Below are 20,079 nucleotides of genomic sequence, written 5' to 3' on the forward strand. Positions count from 1 at the left end.
TGTTTTCTCATAATTGTATCTGTTTAAAACTGCTACAATACCCCTTTTGTCTGTCTTACACACAACTCTTTTAATGTTGCTTAAGAAAATCTAAAGCAGACTATTTGTCTTTTGTCAAATATAATTCTTTGAGGAAACAAGTATGTTTGAAAAACTCCTGAAACAATTCATGTCTACATGTATGTACGGTTTCAAAGAAAAACTCCTGAAACAATTCATGTCTATGAGTATGTACTGTTTCAAAAACGTTAATAACAGAATTAGAACTTAGAGGTAAAAACTTACTTTTAATAATGTGATGCAGTTTAATCAGGTCATATCCCTTATCTAAAAGGTTTTATTTTCCTGGTAAACAAAGTATTCACATCAACTGAACAAATAAGTATATTACTTAAGTCCAGTTCATCACACAACTCCATACAAATTACAAAAGACCCGTCACTGTTAACCATTCTATTATTAATTGCAGTCTCTGCAAAAGGAGGAAACCTGACTGATTTTCTTTGGGAAATATTCCTACATAATATAAATTATTAAATTGGAACAGCCCAGGTAGGAAAATTTGTAGGCACAAAAGATAGCCCTTTAGACACCAGTTTAATAGCATCATATAAAATGAGACAAATTTAATACATGTAAATTATGTTCATATCTAATACTGTCTCTTCATTCTTCAATAGAAACTCAGCTAGATCTAATATGAATGGAGACCAGGGAAGACACTGGAGGTTTAGCTCTGTCAGTGTTACCAAAAATAATGCTTGTAACTTATACTAGGCTCTGTTTGTATTTTGATTTAGCCTGGAGCCTTGATACATATCTGCAGGAAAAACTTTTAATGGTCATATAACAGGGTTATTACATCCAGACTGTCTTTTTTTTTCTACAAGTTGTGCTTGTGTTGTGCTTGATCAACTTCTTCCTTCACTGAGACTCTGAGATTCTGGGAATAAAACTTAGTAAAGGAATGGCACGCTGGCATAGAACTTAGTAAGGACATGACATGTTCAAGTAGAACTTAATAAGGGAATGACAAGTTGGAGTAGACCTTAGTAAGGGCATGACACATTGAATTAGAACTTAGTAAAGGAATGGTAAATTGGAGTAGAACTTAGTAAACGCATAACATGTTGGAGTAGAACTAAGTAAGTAATGGAATGATATGTTGGAGTAGAACTTAGTAAGTATGAGAATGACATATGGAGTAGAACTTAGTAACAGAATGACATGTTGGAATAGAACTTAGTAAGGGAATGACATGTTGGAGAAGCACTTATTAAAGAAATGTCACTGAGTAGTATTTAGTAAACAAATGAGACGGTGAAGTAGTACTTAGTAAGGGGTACCTATCCTTTCATCGAAGCTCCAATTTGCCAAACATCTATTCTTTGAACTTAAAGCATTGAATATCATTTCAGATTACATCATCGAAAAATTTTCAAGGGGAAAGGAGATAGTTGGCCTTTGTAACAAATTTGCCCTTTCTCAAACGTAAAGTGATCTCTAAAATTGCCACCCATCCCATTATCAGTGGGATACTCACGGGTTGAGCTGCTTCATCCTGTTGCCCGCTGTGCAAAGTAGTGGGACTTGAAAAGTCCTGCTTTTCGATCTCACTGAATCGTTGGCTTTTCCATGGCAATTCAGTTTTATCTCTCTTAGGTATGGGTGCTTTGAATCATGTAGCAATTGGCTACAATTCATGAAGGGGGTGCAGATTGGGGCAGGAAGAACCCAGCAAAGATCATGGCTGTAGAGTGTTTTGTTTTTAGTGCTTCTTGAGCCACTAAAGAAAAAGAACAAGATTTGTTTTTTTTTCCTAATGAGCCAACCAGCCAGCCAGCCATTCATTAATCCATTCATTCATTCATTCAGCCAGCCAGCCAGCAATCCAGCCCACCCATTCATCCAGCCAGTAATCCAGCCATCCATTCATCCAGCCAGTAATCCAGCCAGCAATTCAGCCATCCATTCATCCAGACAGCAATCCAGCCAGCCATCTATTCATCCAGCCATTAATCCATCTGTCCAGCCAGCCAGCCATCCAACCATTAATTCATCTATCCAACCATCCATGCAGCCATTAAGCCATCCTTCCAGCCATTCATCCATGCAGCTGCTACTTCTACCAACCAGATAGCCACTCTAGCAGCCAGCCAGTCAGCCAGCTAGCCACTCTGGTACCCAGCCAGCCAGCTAGCCACTCCAGCAGCCATCCATCCAGCCAGCTAGCCACTCCAGCAGCCAGCCAGCCAGCTAGCCAGCCACTGCAGCAGCCAGCCAGCCAGCTAGCCAACCACTCTAACAGCCTGACAGCCAGCTAGCCAGCCATTCCAGCAGCCAGCCACTCCAGAAGCCAGCCAGCCACTCCAGCAGCCAACCACTCCAGAAGGCAGCCAGCCAGCTAGCCAGCTGCTTCAGCATCCAGCCAGCTAGCCAGCTGCTCCAGCAGCCAGCCAGCCAGCTAGCCAGCCACTCCAGCAGTCAGCCAGCCAGCTAGCCAGCCACTCCAGCAGCCAGCCATTGTACCCATAACAGCATCTCCTTTACCAGTCCTGTGGTGATGAGATGATAGAGGGTGTGGCCAGTGTCATATTGGCCACATCTCCATGTCCCACTTTGGCCCACTTAAAAGGTTGTAACCCTAGCAATCTTGGAGTTGGAATATACAATTAATGTGGGTGTGTGGAGTGCAGCCCCCACCTTGGTGAGTTTAAAATAATGTAATTTGTGTTATTATCGCTCTTGTGGCCAAGTAGTTTTTTTTTTCTGGAGAAATCCTTTCAATGATGTAATTCTTTGCTGAAATGGTACTCAATGCTTTAAGTTTGACAAATAGGCATTCGGCGAATTGGGCCTTCAAGGAAATTATATAGACCCCTTAGCAAGGGTATGACACGTTGTAGTAGTATGTAGTAAGAGAATAACACATTGGACTAGTACTTAGTAAGGGAATGATACATTGGAGTAGTACTTAGTAAGCAAATGACATGTTGGAATAATACTTAGTAATGGAGTAACACTTTGGAGTAGTATTTAGTAAGGCAATGACAAGGGGTCTATATCAGAAGATTGAAGTTTCAAAACTTCAAATCTGATATGGTCGACACCATATGATTGAAGTCTTGAAACTTCAAGTCTTTTAATGGAGATCTCCATACAGCATGGAAAGGGAAGATGTCCCTTTTCTGCACTGTAGTGCGATCTTGGAGTTGGTATATTTAAGTGGCTGGGGGTGTGGGGGATGCAGGGTGGCTTGCCCCCCCTGCTTAGAGCATTTAAATAGTTTGTTTTTGTAGGTTGTTGTGTTTTATTACATTTTCAATGTTTCAAGACTTTGATTATATGGTGCTGACCATATCAGATTCAAAGTTTAGAAACTTTGATAATGTAATATAGACCCGTAACATGTTGGAGTAATAGTAAGAGAATGACACATTACAGTAGAACTTAATAAGGGCATGACACATTAGATTAAAACTTAGTAAGGGAATAGTAAGTTGGAGTAGAACTTAGTAAGGGCATGGCATGTTGGAGTAGAACTTAGAAGGTAAGGAAATGTGTTGTAGTAGAATTTAGTAAGTAAGGGAATGACGTCTTGAATTAGAGTGTATTAAGGGAATATCACTGAGTAATATTTAGTAAAGGAATGATGTATTGGAATAGTACTTAGTAAGGGTATAATGCATTGTAGTAGTACTTAGTAAGGGAATAACACATTGGAATAGTACTTAGCAAAGGAATGACATATTGGAATAGTATTTAGTAAGAGAATGATACATTAGAGTACTACTTAAGGGAATGACAAGATGGAATAGTAGTATGGGAATGACGTACTGGAATTGTACTTAGCAAAGGAATGACATGTTGGAATAGTATTTAGTAAGAGAATGATACAATAGAGTACTACTTAAGGGAATGACAAGATGGAATAGTAGTAAGGGAATGACGTACTGGAATAGTACTTAGCAAAGGAATGACATGTTTTTATAGTATTTAGTAAGAGAATGATACATTAGAGTACTAATGAATAAGGGAGTGACAAGTTAGAATAGTACTTAGTAAGGGAATGATGTACTAGAATAGTACTTAGCAAAAGAATGACATGTTGGAATAGTATTTAGTAAGAGAATGATACATTAGAGTACTATTTAATAAGGGAATGACAAGTTGGAATAGTACTTAGTAAGGGAATGACATACTGGAATAGTACTTAGCAAAGGAATGACATGTTGGAATAGTATTTAGTAAGAGAATGATACATTAGAGTACTACTTAAGGGAATGACAAGATGGAATAGTAGTAAGGGAATGATGTACTGGAATAGTACTTAGCAAAGGAATGACATGTTTTTATAGTATTTAGTAAGAGAATGATACATTAGAGTACTAATGAATAAGGGAGTGACAAGTTGGAATAGTACTTAGTAAGAGAATGATGTACTAGAATAGTACTTAGAAAAAGAATGACATGTTGGAATAGTATTTAGTAAGAGAATGATACATGAACTCAACGAGGAATTAAACCCACAGTTAGGACAGCTGTTTAATCTTAGCCTCACCTCAGGATACGTACCCAAGGAGTGGCGCACGGCGACTGTGGTCCCACTTCATAAGGGCGGTGCCTCCACAGACCCTGGAAATTACCGCCCCATTAGCTTGACAAGCCTTATCTGCAAAGCCATGGAGAGGATCATAATGGAACTCATAAATAAAGACATAGGGAACTTGCAGACTTTGGATCCAACCCAGTTTGGCTTTGTCAAAGGCAGATCCTGCCTCTTAAACTTGGTTGACTTTTTCGAGACAGTCACCAAGGCCATTGATGAGGAAAGGCAGTCCATACAGCCTACCTCAACCTGGCAAAGGCCTTCGACACAATACCCCACTCAGGTATCATCGAAAAACTCATCAGCTTGAATGTAAACCCATACATCACAAGATGGGTTGCAAACTGGCTAGCGACAGAACCCACAGGGTCAGAGTTGCTGGAGCCATGTCAGACTCAAAGCCTGTCACAAGTGGTGTCCCACAGGGCTCAGTCCTGGGTCCACTCTTGTTCGGCATCTACTTTTCTGAAGTACAAGCAAACACAGGAGGGTTATGGCTGACAAAGTTTGCAGATGACTGCAAACTGGGCGCCATAGTCGAAAACACATCTGACACAGATATCCTCCAGAAGGGCCTCACAGAAGCGGATAACTGGTGCCAGAGCCATGGCCTGAAGTTAAACGCCAAAAATGCATAGTCATACCCTTCGGGAAAAACAAGGTTACCCTAGCTACCATATAGGTGACAATCCACTGAGCACAGAAAAGTCATCAGGGATCTGGGGACCCAAGTTGACAGTAGTCTTTCGTTTGACACTCATGTTGCTAAAGTAGTTAGGAAAACCTTCTATATCGCCCACCTGATCATGAAGGGATTCACATCTAGATCAAGGGAGGTCATCGTCCCCATGTACTCATCACTCATTAGACCTATGATTGAGTACAATGCCCCATTCGGAATGTATCTGACCAGACACCTGATGCAGCTTGAAAGGCCCCAAAAGTTCCTCACCAAAAGGATAAAGGGTCTCAAAAATATGTCTTATGCTGCCCGACTGAAAGAACTCCAGCTTTATTCAGTCTCATACCGCTTGCTCAGAGGTGACCTGTGCCTGACATATAAGGCCATGTCAAACCCAGATTTGATGAATATGCTTCACCTCAAAAAATCTAGATCCCTCAGAACCACAAGGGCGGGAGACTTAAACCTTGACACGGTTATAAATAGAACGTGCTGGAGGGACAGATTCATCACCCAGAGACTCCCTATGCTGTGGAACAAAATCCCGGTACATGTGAGGCAGAGCACCTCGCTGGCCTTGTTCAAGAGGAATCTTGACCAATGGATGGGAGATCGTAGATATACCCCAGGGATTACTTCAGTGTCACTGCTTGACAGAGGCACAGAAAAATGATAGGCATAGTTTTTATTCAAACTAAAGGGGTGGCGAAAGCCACATAACTATGGGCTAGGCTTATAAATGCCCTTGGACAGATAGCCTGGTATGAACCTATGAACCTATGAACCTATTAGAGTACTATTTAATAAGGGAATGACAAGTTGGAATAGTACTTAGTAAGGGAATAATGCATTAGAATAGTACTTAGCAAAGGAATGACATGTTGGAATAGTATTTAGTAAGAGAATGATACATTAGAGTATTACTTAATAAGGGAATGACAAGTTGGAATAGTACTTAGTAAGGGAATGACACACTAGAATAGTACTTAGTAAAGGATATATCTGTGGCAAGTATACAAACTGTATTTAAATAGCTACAGTAACTAGTATTCCATAAGAAGGTGGCTTTAACTACAGTTGTTTTACATTTTGTTAAGCACAATCTTATCTTTAAATAAATTTAAACCTCTGAAATGAAAAAAAATGAGATTTTAAATACAACAAATGTCCTGTTGTTATATTTTAGCAATTAAAACTGTAAACTCTCCCAAACCATAACACATATTCTATACAGTTGTAATATAAACCCAAACTGTGGAAGCCCTTCACTTGCTCAAGCACTTGAGTGTAGCTGTAGCAAAGTAAATTAAATGACAGACAGTTTCAGCACTGGTGGAGAACACACACACATACACACACACACACACACACACACACACACACACACACACACACACACACACACACACACACGCATGGGGCGTCCATGTATTTCCCCACATGAAAGGTGCAATGGTGGGCTTGCCCCCCTAAAAAATAGTTTGAGGTTCCAAGCAGGTGGCATTCTGTTACTTATTTTTGCAGCTTTGGCATTCTTTTAGAGAGTTAGCATTCTACAAACTGCAGATAACTTTTAAACAAAAAGGTTACAAATCTGCAAGAAAAAAATCTATTATCTATATCTTCTCTGATTATCATTCACCTAGAAATGATTTATGCTCATTGTATTGCAACACAACAACAAGAAATTAACTATTTTTGACTCTAGTAAAAGAGTTGTGGCCAGGCCAGGCTGGATTAACTATTTAACAACATGTAATAAATCAATAAAATAAATAAGCATTGCTCATGTAACCTGCAGCTCTAGAGCTAAGTACAGACATTAAACTGGCTGTACCTCATAGAGTATTGAGTGAACTATCAAAATGAAGGACGAAGAAAAGTGATGGGAAAGCTGATGAGAACCTACCTGAACCAGTCGTAAATAAGGGACTCCACACAGTCACTCACACAAATGTGCACAGAAGCCCACGCACGCACGCACGCACGCACTCACGCACGCACACACACACACACACACACACACACACACACACACACACACACGCACGCACGCACACACACACACACACACACACACGCACGCGCATACACACACACACACACACACACACACACACACACACACACACACACACACACACAGTCAGCAGAAACCATTCTTAGTTGCTCAAATAGAAGTCTTATGTAAAACAACATGGAGAGGCATGCAATTTAAACAGGGATGAAGTACACAGGAGAAGAACAAAAGATCTTAAGTAAAAACAGTTCAACTGTTACTGATGGTGTTTCATATGCCAAATTACTTGTCTTAAAAAGCATAGTTTAACACAGACCATTAAGACTGGGAGCTACTATTAAGTTGCACCCTATACATCTGAGTTTAATTCCCTCTGTCAACTTTTGTCTACTGTGTGATTCTGTCAGATAACCAGAAAATACTCCCTGATCATCTCTGAAAAGGAGCAGTTGTACCTAATGTATCTGTCAGTTAATATTAATAAAGAAATTTTAAGATGTACCTGTACAACAGTGATGATGGCCATAAAGACTGGAGGTGGACATGCACGGTACTGGTAGAAATACCAACGCCGATCCATCTCGCAAGGCAGGATCTCATATGCTACATAGCGCACAAAACGCTTATAGATACTCAAGCCTGACTCATCCAGCAAAATGTCCCTTGGCAGGCTCCGCTGTCCACTGGCAATTGCTTGCCGAAAACTACTGGATCTCTTGCTGTTCATCTGCAAGAAGAGATGAAGGAGACCTGTGAAAACAGCGAACACAACATTTACCAAATCAGATCAGCACCATCTTGAATTATTAGCTGCTTCTTTTCTGTTACTGAAATTTGTGCTTATTAGTGGTGCTGGACTGATAATCCTAAAATGTAATTTCTGTATACATATATATATATATATATGCATACATACAAGTAATTGCACAGCAAGTGTTACTGCACTAACTCACCATATGTAATCTAGCTATGGCTATAACCCTTATACACAGCAAGTAATTCAGACAGCAGTGCTACTTTGCATTTTATTTGATTGTATAACAACTATATGCAGTGTGGTATGCCCAGCTGCCCACTGAGATTAAACTGAAACAAGAAAACCTATGTCAAATGGAACAAAGAATAACAATCAGGAGACATAGTTTTGCATTTTTGTTTGCACAATAATGATTTAACTTAGACAAGTATTAGACATACTACCCAGCCATGCTCAACATTTATTTATAGCAATACCATTTAGTCTTATAATGAATCAACAGCCAAATAAATCTAGCTTCATCTTCACATCACTTATAAACCCTATTGTACCCCCTATTCCTCAATCATCTCCTCAACTCCATCCACCAAAAAATGCTCTCATTCAGGTCTTGTCAGCCCTATCGTAAACCAAAAGAACACTGTATCTCTAGGTCTTGATAAGTAACAGGGGTGCTAACCTGTCAGCCTGTCCAAACCTCTTTAACCTATTTAATTCCAGCCTCTTTATAAGAATTATGCCAGGTGTCTGGAAAACTGCCACAGTAATGTCAATGTATACAGATAGCTTCAGTAGTTATTCAGGCTACTATATACTTGTTAGCCTTACAAGTGTTACATGTAAGGTTATGGAATGTATAATATCCATGTTTATTAAGTTAGATACAAGCAATCCCCCGGATTTAGACCACAATCAATTCAGATATGTAAAAGGCAGATTATGTCTCCAAAATCTAGGTAACTTTTTTGAAGTGTTCACCGATGCCATGGACAATCATCATTCCATATACCACCTATCTTGATCTGACCAAAACCTTTGATATAATCCCCTACCCTTGCATTATTGGTAAGCTAACAGAAGTCAGCATAATCCCTTATTTTATCCACTCCATAACTAACTGACTGACTTGAAGAACTGATAAAGTAAATGAAGCTGGTTCTTCCTCTAAATGTCACTAGTGTCTGTTAGGTTCAGTCTTGGTCCTTTCATTTATGGCATTTACTTTTCTAGCATCTAGCCCCATGTTTAGGGCCTATGATTAAGTAAGCTGGGTGATGATTGCAATGTTTAGCTCCCCTTTGGACAGCAAGATACTCCAATAAGGGCTTGCATATGCCTAGTGGTGTACTGACAACAGTCTCCAACTAAATGTTAAAAAAATGCAGTGTGGTTTTATTTGGGAAACAATTTTTCAGCTCATACCACACCAATGACACCCTGTTTCACACAGACACAGTTAGAGACGTAATCACACATATGAGAAGGTGTCTGACCATGATGTCTCCACCATAGTGCTAAATTCCAAAGCCATTTCTTCTACATCAAAGTAAATCTTAGTCTTCCAATGCCCATCAGCCTGTCACTGTGGGCTTGGTGTATACATCTCTAAGCATCCTACCCAAATTGAGGGATCTCTAGGGGGTGGAGGTGGCTTGCCAGGATGCATGATGGTTGCTCAGTTGTACTAATCTGGTGCACGCTGAGTAATTCATCTTATTTCTAAGTTTCAAAGGTGTCAAGGGTGTACTTTTAACATTAGAGTGAAGCCCAAATCTTCCAGAAATAGATTCTTTGCTTTGCTCATTTTCAAGAGGCCACACAGGAAGACAGGCTAGCGATTCTGTTTGAGCAGCTAAATGTGCTCATTGCAGATCCTAAAGAAGCTGTGAACCAACTTGAGCAATGAGTGGAGTGACAAGAAAATGGTATGGTAAGCCATCATGAGGAAATTCAACAGCTATATGAGCAGACAAACAATTTAGAACAGCAAACTTTGTGGCTGCAGAAGAAACTTAATGATCTATAAAATCACTCAAGAAGGCAGAACATCAGCATTCAAGGGATTCATGAGTTGGTGCCTGCCAAGGCTGGCTGGGTGAGATTCATAAAAACTGACTGATATTCCTAGCAGTCTTTCTCTAGCAATAGCCATAAGGGAGGGAAAGCCTACTGTCAATGATACTCATCCAAGGCAGGTTTTAATGACCCTTGTATCATATTGCTCAAAAGAATGGTTGGTTAACTTCAATAGGTGACAAAACAGCCTAGGTTGGAATATCACCCAGATTAAATTTATGGAAGACTTTTTGCAAGTCCTCTACAAGAAGAGAAAAGACTGTGATCCCTTGAAAATGATTTTTCAGTCTCAGGGAATTTTGTCTTCTATTTAACATCCAGCTAGCTTAACAGTTTTGAGGGATGGTAAAATGTGGAAGTGTGTAGACAAAGCAGAAGCATGGCATTTCCTAACAACATGTCAGTCTGAGCAGGAGGAAGGGGTTTTGAGAGGCCTTGAACATATTTTTATTTTAAGGAGATTGAATGGGAGGCAGCAAAAGGAAATAGGTCACAAGAGCCAGAGACCCTAATAGCCACTTAGCTCCTGCTAAAAAGCATAGACCAGAAGCATATTCCAGATTTGAGACTTCACCCACATAGGAATCTCATAGATAAGCATCCCAATGTCTGTCAGAGGTAATGGGAGATGCAAGTCAAAAGCAACTTTAAATTTTGATAAGAGACAGGAGGTACAAGATGGCTGTAAGTCTCCACCTATGGATAGCAATGTCTATAACCAACAGGCATTTACTTCAAAAGATAAGGCAAGCTAAAGATGGCAAAATCGGAGAGGACCTCAGGAGAGAGAGAGAGAGAGAGAGAAAGCGAGATTGATTCTGATTCCCCAAGATTAATACTGTTTGGCTAAGCTGGGACAGACAATTTTCAGAAGGAGAGGATGCTGATTGCAATGTGTATCAGGGACTAATTTAAGGGTGGCAACCAAGCCAGTAGATATTGGCGGGGGAAATAAGGACTGTTCATGGTGGTTAGACTTCAGTTATGATTCTGTAATTATCTTTTTTAATGTTTAATGTCACATTCATGATGGAAACAAGCTATTTGTAAATAATCTTTGTCGTTTGATCTTTGTCTTGTTCTCCTGAATGAATGTCTTTTCTGAGTGTTTTACATTTGATATTAAAATGTAGGTATATATGAGGTGCCTACAATATGGATTAGTGCTTCAAGAGATGACTCTGAAGAGGAAGAATCTAACTGTGGCTCAGTCCTTAAGTGAAGAGTGTAAGCCTTTACAAGTGAATTGTATGGAAGTCTTGCCTGTTTACTGTTACGTTATACTGACAGAACCATTGCAATATTATTGGGGAAGGGGGCTTCATTTGTGAAAAATATATTCTTACTGGTAAAAGGGAGTAATTAACACATACATTGCACGTGTATGGCTGAATGTATTATTTTAGTCATTGCTTTGTCATTGGCTGTTTACTGTCATTGGAGAAGGCAACAAGGCAGTTATCAGCTAGCATGGGGGCTTTTTGGAGCTGAGCTGTTGGCTGTTTTTTTTCTGGGCATGAGACCCAACATCTCTGAAGCATAGGTACTTGGATGCCCAGGGATTTCTTTGGCCCAGTTTTGGGGGGATGAGCCTGCAAATCATCAAAATGGGGGGGGGGCTATATGCTACAAGGTTGGAGGTGGAGATGGCAGAGAGGAGATTCATGTTGAAGGTAGACATGTACAAGATGGCGTGTTAAGGGAGACATTAAAAATATCCTCCTGGAATATAGAAGGGCTTTCTAACCCATTATGGGTGATGCATAGACTCCATAGACTTGAAAGCTAGATAATTCTACAACATGAAGCCATAATGAAAGTTAGAGAAATATTAGGAAATTATTATATAAGCCTTATTTGTCAGGGTATGCTGACTATGTTAAGAACGGTGGAAAAATAGGGGTGGTGATTCTATTCCACAAATCTTTGAGACTAGTAACAGAAAAAGCTGATTAACAGTGCTCAGGTGAGGTGGTTAATTTGGGTGCGTAGGATAGAAGCAGAAAGTATAGCAATAGCAAATATATATGCTGCAAACGTAGATGGAATAGATTTCTTTACGGACTTCTTTCAAGTAAGGCAAAGAAATGTCAGGGGAGTTCATCTTAAGAAAATAAGAAAAAGACTTTGGTTGTAGATGCAACTAGGGCTTGATTGGTAGATAAGAAGAAAAGTCATTTTAAAGCTGTTACAGTGTTGAAATGTGAGATTTGAAAGTCATAGATACTTGGAGGGAACTACATAGAAATGGGAGAGAATATACTTTTAGTCAGGGGAGAAAAACAAGGTAGCAGACAGTATTATTTTCTTTTCGAGTCTAAAGAGCTGGAAAGGGTTCATTCAACAGATTCAACAGAGATACAAGAAAGTTATATTTCAGTCCATGCCTACCCTAGTTTTATGTTTGTTGGTGGGGACTAATTCAGAGAAGCTTGGTGCATGGAGATGAGCCTACTACAACTGGAAGTTCCCCAGTAGGAAATGCCTTAGGAGGCTTCGTGGATGAGTTGTTGAAGGATAATTTTCCAGAGTCAGGCGATGTTACCTCTATTAGGTGGGAGGGTGCAAAAGCAGCCTTTTGTAAAAGAATTATGGTGGAGGAAGGGATTCACAGGATAAACAATATGCATTTAGTATTAGACTGAGAGAGAGAGAGAGAGAGAGAGAGATCACGGGTTCAGTAGGGGACAAGGAAATATTTTATCTTCCGTCTATCAGACTAATGTGTCAACTGGAGAGGATTTTCACCTCCCAGGTTGAAGTGGATTTACTCTGTGGGGGGGATTTTGGTGTGTTAATGGAGAATCTGATCCAAAATTTATGGCTTGGTTGTTTAAAGAAAGGAGATAAGAACTTTATATTGATAGCATTGAATCAGTAGGAAAATTAGAGGGAAGGAAATCAGGCACGCCTTTTTGTCCCCCTATCAAATGTTGCACAATAGGAGTGAGGGTCTAGATGCCATGGGATGGTTCAATCAGGTAGTGTCACATCAGCAAGTCGCACGCAAAGGCAATGGTAGATTGGACAGCCAAGGTCCTTACATTGTGACCTGATGATGCCCCAGTGGAGCTTATAGTCCCAAGTCAAAATGGCTTTATACTGGGTAGGCAAGGAGAAGAGTATGTGTGTTTTTTGATGAACTTCTTTAGTAAATTCCAGGCATCCATTGATAGAGTGGAAATAGTGTTTTTTGACATAAAACAGTTGATATAGTGGATGAAGAAGTCTTATCAGTTCTCTTGCAAAAGAGAGGGTTTGGAGCGAATTTTTCAGCTCTAAGCTGACTATGTATTCTTCCACAACATTTAAGATATGAATCAATGGGGCTAGTTCTCAGATGGGGAAGATCAGAAGAGGCAAAAGACAAGGGTGTCTGCTTTCACTAGACCTTTTCTTACAGTCATTGAGAGCTAGTGTTGCTGGTTCGAGAAGCTTTGAGAGTAGTAAAAGAAGAAGGGGGGTGAGGAGGCATGGTTTAATCTTTTTTTCAGATGACTGTATGTTAATAAGAAGATGTTGATAAGTGTTGCCATTGGTCTTAAAGTGTTTTCAAGACTTTGCAAAGGCATCAGAGTTGAAATTTACTCATGATAAGATGAAATTGTTGATGCTGGGTAGGGGCCAGGGGAATGGTCTGTGTGAACAAATGCAGGAATCTATATTACCCAGCAGTTTAGGTTTGGCAGTTGGGCATACAGTAGAGGAAATCACGATTAAAGCTAGTTTAAGCAAATTGCTTCATCTGCCAAAGATTAATTTTCCATCATTAACTGGATCATTAATATAATTCGATACATGTCTGTTCTACAGATTAGGAACAGTCCAATGAGGGCTAATCACCCTACTTTGCTAGAGTTGCAGAGATGGATTGAAAATTACATTTTGGAAAAAAAACTACTTTGCTAACAAAGATTGGTAGCCTCCAGAGGTATGAGGGGTTGGGGACTACCTCACATACCATACTATGCCCTAGCCTTCAATTTGACTCAGTAAGGTGCCTAGAAGAGTCATCTTGGGCAAAGTGTTTAGGGTGCAAGGATTAACTTAATGATTGGGGGCACCCATATGAGAAAGGTCTTCAGGATTACTTGATGGAACAGAGCAATATGAAGTGAGGTAGAGGTCTAGTGGTGGCTATTGGGATGGTGGAAAATATCTAGTGAGAAGTGAGAATGCAGGATCAGATAATCTGGGCACTTGGAGTGCTTGAAGTATTAAGGAATGAAGGCAGTTGATGAAATACTGGGACAGTGACTGGGGCTTGTAGGGGCAATTTGAATCTCTCCAGGAACTAAAATTGGAATTTGGTATCCTGGGTGTCAGTGGCTCATGTACTATAAATTGATAGCCTCTTTCCACAGCCAGAAAAAAGAGGGACCATGGCAAAAGGATAGATGTCTGCCATGGGCCAGGTGGGGAAAGAACAAGAAAGTTAGGGGAGGGATGGGGAGGGATTATTGATAAAGACCTTTGATACAGAAGGCTGAAAGAGCAATGTTTAAATGTTAACTAAAATAGATAAAGGAAGAGGAGATAAACTTAACAGAACCCCAATGGAAGGTGGTTTTGAGGAATACTGAACTTTTACAATTTTGTCCAGGTTTGTGGGACCAGCATATGAGGATTCTATACTTTTGGTGCTCACATCAAAAAGGATCCTTAATTCGGGGGGGGGCTAGTGGAGGACAGATGCTGGAGATTTGGAGGGAGGGTACAAGGATGAGACACGTTGTGGGCACAAAATAGGAGGGAACAGCTGGCTGATATTCTAGCCATACGCAAGGTTGGCAAATATTTCGTTCCTGGAAGTGCATGCATTTCGGGATTTTTCAAGATGGTGAAGCTCAAGGTAAAAGTGATATACAGATCTTAATAGCCTTGTCGGCATTTATTAAGAGGCTGTTAGATAGAGAGTGGAAAGTGATGACTAGAGTGGAGAAAGCTCTATATAACACTTTCAGGAAAATTCTAAGGTTATTTAAGCTGCATGCAGAGATGAGGATCTCAAGAAACTGGGATGGAATAAGTTCTAATGGGATACTGAAGGTCTATGTATGGAGGGCAGTGGGATGAGGGGACTTGGTTATTGATCTTAAATTGAATCATTGGAGAATTTGGAGTCTTTAGATGTGGATATTATAAGTTTTAGTAACGCCTTTTAAGCCTCTTGATAGGTTGAGAGTTTTGAATAAAATTAATGTTTTGTTAATCTATATTCATGTACTACTGCTGAGAGAAGTAAATGTGTTGTTATGTTTTTAATATGGTCAGTAGTGGAAATGTATTTTTTTCTACAAATAATTAAATTTAAAATAAATTGAGGGACCCCAAGTTCTTTACTAAGAAAATCTCAGGACTTGGGTCTCTCAGCTGCCCACATGTGCTATTTGCCCTGTCCCAATACTTGGTATTCTATGAACTTCTTCATGGTGACCTATGCTTAGCCTTTCATACCATGAAAGATCTGTGCTCTTTGAGCTCTTTCTCCTTCATAAATCCTGGCTTCTCAAATACATGCAGCAATGACCTTTAACTCCCTCAGCAAATAAATACAAGTCAATGTCATGAATGGTTCCCAAAACAATGTATTCCCTCCCTTTGAATAGGCTTCCCCTTCATGTAAAGGAAAGTAGAACCCCAGCCACTTTTAAGGCCAATCCACTTCTGGATTAATCTGTTAAAACTTGACAAACATAGTGTGAAGCATACATAATCTAAGGGCTGGATACAAAGAATTATTTAGCAAGGCTCCAATGTGGTCTTCATGACTACTTGCTTAGAATCTACCAATGAACCTGTGAAGTGGTAGGTCATTCCCAACAGAGGTGAGCTCTCCCTGTAAACTCAATAATTGCAGACATCACAATGCAGGATCTCTACAAGCCCTATGAAATAAAAAGCAGTTTATCTCCATAAGGTCATGAGTCCGTTGCACGATGCCCTAAATTGTGAAAGTACAATGGCAAGATCTGTAAATTTCTAAACACATAAGTGTGAATTCAAACGAGCGAATGTCAGTGTGCATTCGCTCATGTGAATTTGGCATTCCGAGTGCAGATCACACTACAGTGAGGATCGGGACATGTACCCTTTCCTTCACCGTACTGCGATCTCGGAGTTAGTATATTAAATTAGCAGGGGGTGTGGGGGGTGCAGGGGGGCTTCCCCCTGCATAACGGTGTTTGGAGACATTTGGAAATGTTGGGTGTTTTGAACACATTCGACATTTCCAGATTGTGGGATTCGTTGTGTAGCACTTTCTCTGTTTTCAGCAGTTGAAAATACAGTTTCCAATGTTTTGAGTCAGATATTTGACCGGTCGCACCTTTTATTTGTGACCTAATGGAGGTAAACCAAAAAAAAAACATATCTGTCAAGCTCTTCCTATTCATTTAGACTAATTCATTTTGTGCACAGCAGGTCCTCCAAGAATTCTGTTGATTTATAAACTTACTGCAGAACAATCTCAGTTACATAATGTGTTTCTGCATACATTTACATTTGTATATTCCCTGTATACATTTACATTTGTATATTCCCTGCATACATTTACGTTTGTATATTCCCAATAGTGTTTTCATACCTGAAAGATTTAATACTGAAGGAAGAGAAGCAGTGGATAGCAATTATTAAATATGTATGAAGCTGGTAAATGTAAATAGAACAGGACAATCAGAACCATAGAAGACAGAAAGCAGGAGAAAAAAGGGTTCTCATAAGCTTACCTTAAATATCTTAAGAGAGAGAATGTTATATTCCTTGTCTTAATTCAAATAGTAGTGCACACTATATCCAGCACTTGTACAACTCAGTCTGAGAAAATGTATTTCAGCTAACAATCCTTCATTACTATAGATCATATTACAGAGGTACATTTCAGTATGCAGGTACTAGAGCACTCCATAGGTTCATAGGTTGTTACTAGGCTAATGACCACTAGGGCCTTTATAAGCCTAGCTGTGCACCCTGCCCACATTTTGTTCCTGAGTACCTTAAGTATTTATTAGGAAGGGAGGAGGTTAGTAAGGAAGATCTTAGGGACTGTTGGGGTAGATGTTAATTGGAGAAACATTATACCTACTGATGGCCTTTGCACATCACAGACATGAGACCAAGACCATGGGTAAATTTGTGATTTCCCATCCAATGGCCAAGTTTTTAGTTGAATAGAGTCAGAGATGAACTCTGCTTCACATGGATGGGGAGTCTATTCCATAACAAAGGGATCTTCTGAGTCACATATCTGTCCCTCAAGCATGTTCTAGTTATGTCACTAGTGAAGTTCAAATCCTTGAATCTAGTGCTTCTAGTGCTGCTTGTGTTGCAGATGTGCAAAGGATCCAGCTGAACATGCCTTATAAGCTAAGCATAGATCACCTCTGAGGAGCCTGTAGGATACTCAGTACTGAGACAGGCCCTCTACGTGATCTGTGTAGGATAGGGTAGTCATACTCTGAATTCTCCTGGTGAGGAACCTTTGTGGGTCTTCCAGCTATTGCAAGTGTCTGGTTAGGTATATGCCAAAGGAGACATTATACAGTGATGCATATGATAAGGGCTGAGTAGAGTGAAACTATAACTTCCTGTCTGGTTAGGTACATGCCAAAGGAGACATTATACTGTGACGCATATGTTAAGGGCTGAGTAGAGTGATACTATAACTTCCTGTCTGGTTAGGTATATTCCAAAGGAGACATTATACAGCGATGCATATGATAAGGGCTGAGTAGAGTGATACTATAACTTCCTGTCTGGTTAGGTATATGCCAAAGGAGACATCATACAGCGACGCATATGATAAGGGCTGAGTAGAGTGATACTATAACTTCCTTGGACCTGGATGCCATACCCTGACCTATACATTGGGTGACATACAAAGATTTTATTACTATCTATACTACTTGTTGGTTGAAGGTACGATTACTGTCAACATATGTTCCCAGATCCATCACTACCAGACTGACTCTTAGGGGTGCTTTGTTGATGGAGTTATTAACTTGGGTGGACAATTTTCCAAATGGAATTATAATGCATTTCTTGGCACTAAGTTTTAAACCATGGCTTTGGCACCAGTCATTTGTCTCTGTTAAACCCTCTTGCAAGATGTTCGTGTCATGGGGGAATCTATGATAGCTCCCAATTTATAGTTGTATACAAACTTGGTGAGCCAAAGGCCTTTGACTTTAGCCTTGACTTCCAAGAAATAGATGCCAATCAGGAGCAGGCCCAGCATGGACCCTGGTGACCAGTCTCTTGGTAGAGGTGGTCTCACCAATCCTAACTTTTTGGGTCCTATCAGTGAGACAGCCAGCAATCCAACAAATTATGTAGGGACTTATGCCTACTTTGGAGACTTTGTCAACAATGCCTGAATGAGGTGTTGTCTTGAATGCCTCAGCCAGGTCTAGGTATGTAGTATGTGCTGTTTTACTATCATCCATTGCTTTGTTGACCTTACTGAAGAAATCACCCAGGTTAATTAGGTACAACCTTCCATTAACAAAGCCAAACTGGGATGGGTCCAGTGTCTGTAGGTTGCCAAGGTCCTTGTTGATCATTGCCAAGATAATTAGCTCCATGGTTTTGCATACTAGACCTATCAGACTGATGGGTCTGTAGTTCTCAGATCAGTTGATGATCTACCCTTATGTAGAGGGAAGACCATTGTTGTCATCCATTCACTTGGTCCATAACCTGTTTTGAAGTTATAATTGAAGAGTGCCTCAAGTGGTCATGATAATTTGTGTTTTAGACTGCTCAAGAGGCAACTATAGATATTGTCGGTGCCCATTGAGGGAATGTTTTTGACCATAGTGAGTGCCACTAGAACATGATAGTTCCTAATGTTTGGTTGGAGTATGTTGTATGGATTTCACAAGGGTTAGCTGTGGGGGGTGGAGTTGGGGGGGGGGTGAAGTTTGAGCTGAATTTATTGGCAATTAGATTTGCTATGCCTCCCTAATCAGTGAAGGTGGTATCATTAACCACCAGTTCAGCACACTGCTGTATATTACCTTTAGGGTTCCAGACATAGCCGAAGAAGGCCTTTTGATTGTCCTTAGCCTGAGAGGCTATATAAACCTTGTAGTTGGCCTTTTTAGACTTAATTAGTCGTCTTAGTTTCTTGTTTAGTTGAATCAGAGAGCTCTTTTCTTTATGGAAGATGCACTTTCTGATTTTGGCCATAACTTTTTTCTTTTGTTACACATCCTCTTGAGTTGAGGATTCCACCAGTGCGGTTTGTGTTTGGTGTTTCTTTTGGGTTTATTTCTGGTTGGTATGGCAGCTTCTATGTAGCCATTTACATGTTTGTACAGGGTTTCTTTGAGTAATTCTGTATATGTAGTTTTGGTCTTGGGGTTAGGGGAAGCCTTGAATTTTGAAAAAAAGTCACTTAATAGAATGTAGTTTGCCTTGGAATAATGCTGAATAATTCCTAACTATCATACATTTATTTGGGTTTTCCAAGTCGATTTTTATTTTAAAGAAGATAGCTTTCTGATCTGACCTCAGTAGAGTGGATGTGATCTTGGGGTTGCAGTGCTCTCCCATGTTGGTGAATACTAGATCTATTATCAACCAAAGCAACAAAGATACAAACCAAGAACCAAGGAGCCAGGCAATAGCACCAATGAGGACCACTATATTGGTAAAACCAGCAGTTAAGCGCTTTTGTCTTCCAAAAAGAGAATTCTTCAGAACTCTTAACACATCAGTTTACACAATTAAATACCGTAACAGCATCACACCATATGATTCATTCAACCAATAAAATACTTGAACTAATTAAGTAAAAAAGCTGGCCATATGAACCACTTAAAGACCAATGATTAAGCCTAACCATATAAATCATTAATAAGGCTAATGATCAATAACAAAAACTTATAATAATAAAATAACAGTATAAAACCTAATGAAAAAAATATACATGC

The 20,079-nt window shown here is 39.8% G+C and overlaps 1 protein-coding gene across 2 annotated transcripts in view; it reads right to left on the bottom strand.

Moving 5' to 3' along the window:
• RHBDL1 (rhomboid like 1) overlaps positions 1–20,079 on the bottom strand; it is a 2,391,317-nt gene that overhangs the window by 1,026,077 nt on the left and 1,345,161 nt on the right. Inside the window, exon 3 of one of the 2 annotated variants that reach the window (XM_044089306.1) lies at positions 7,814–8,038. In XM_044089306.1, coding sequence (XP_043945241.1) covers positions 7,814–8,038 — 225 coding nt within the window. Of the gene's footprint in view, positions 1–7,813; positions 8,062–20,079 lie in introns of both variants that reach the window. The other variant, XM_044089307.1, reaches the window with a different exon arrangement.

The sequence above is a fragment of the Protopterus annectens genome, chromosome 12.part0 (genome assembly GCF_019279795.1).
Source record: "Protopterus annectens isolate FY-2018-M chromosome 12.part0, PAN1.0, whole genome shotgun sequence".
NCBI classification, from domain to species: Eukaryota; Metazoa; Chordata; order Ceratodontiformes; family Protopteridae; genus Protopterus; species Protopterus annectens.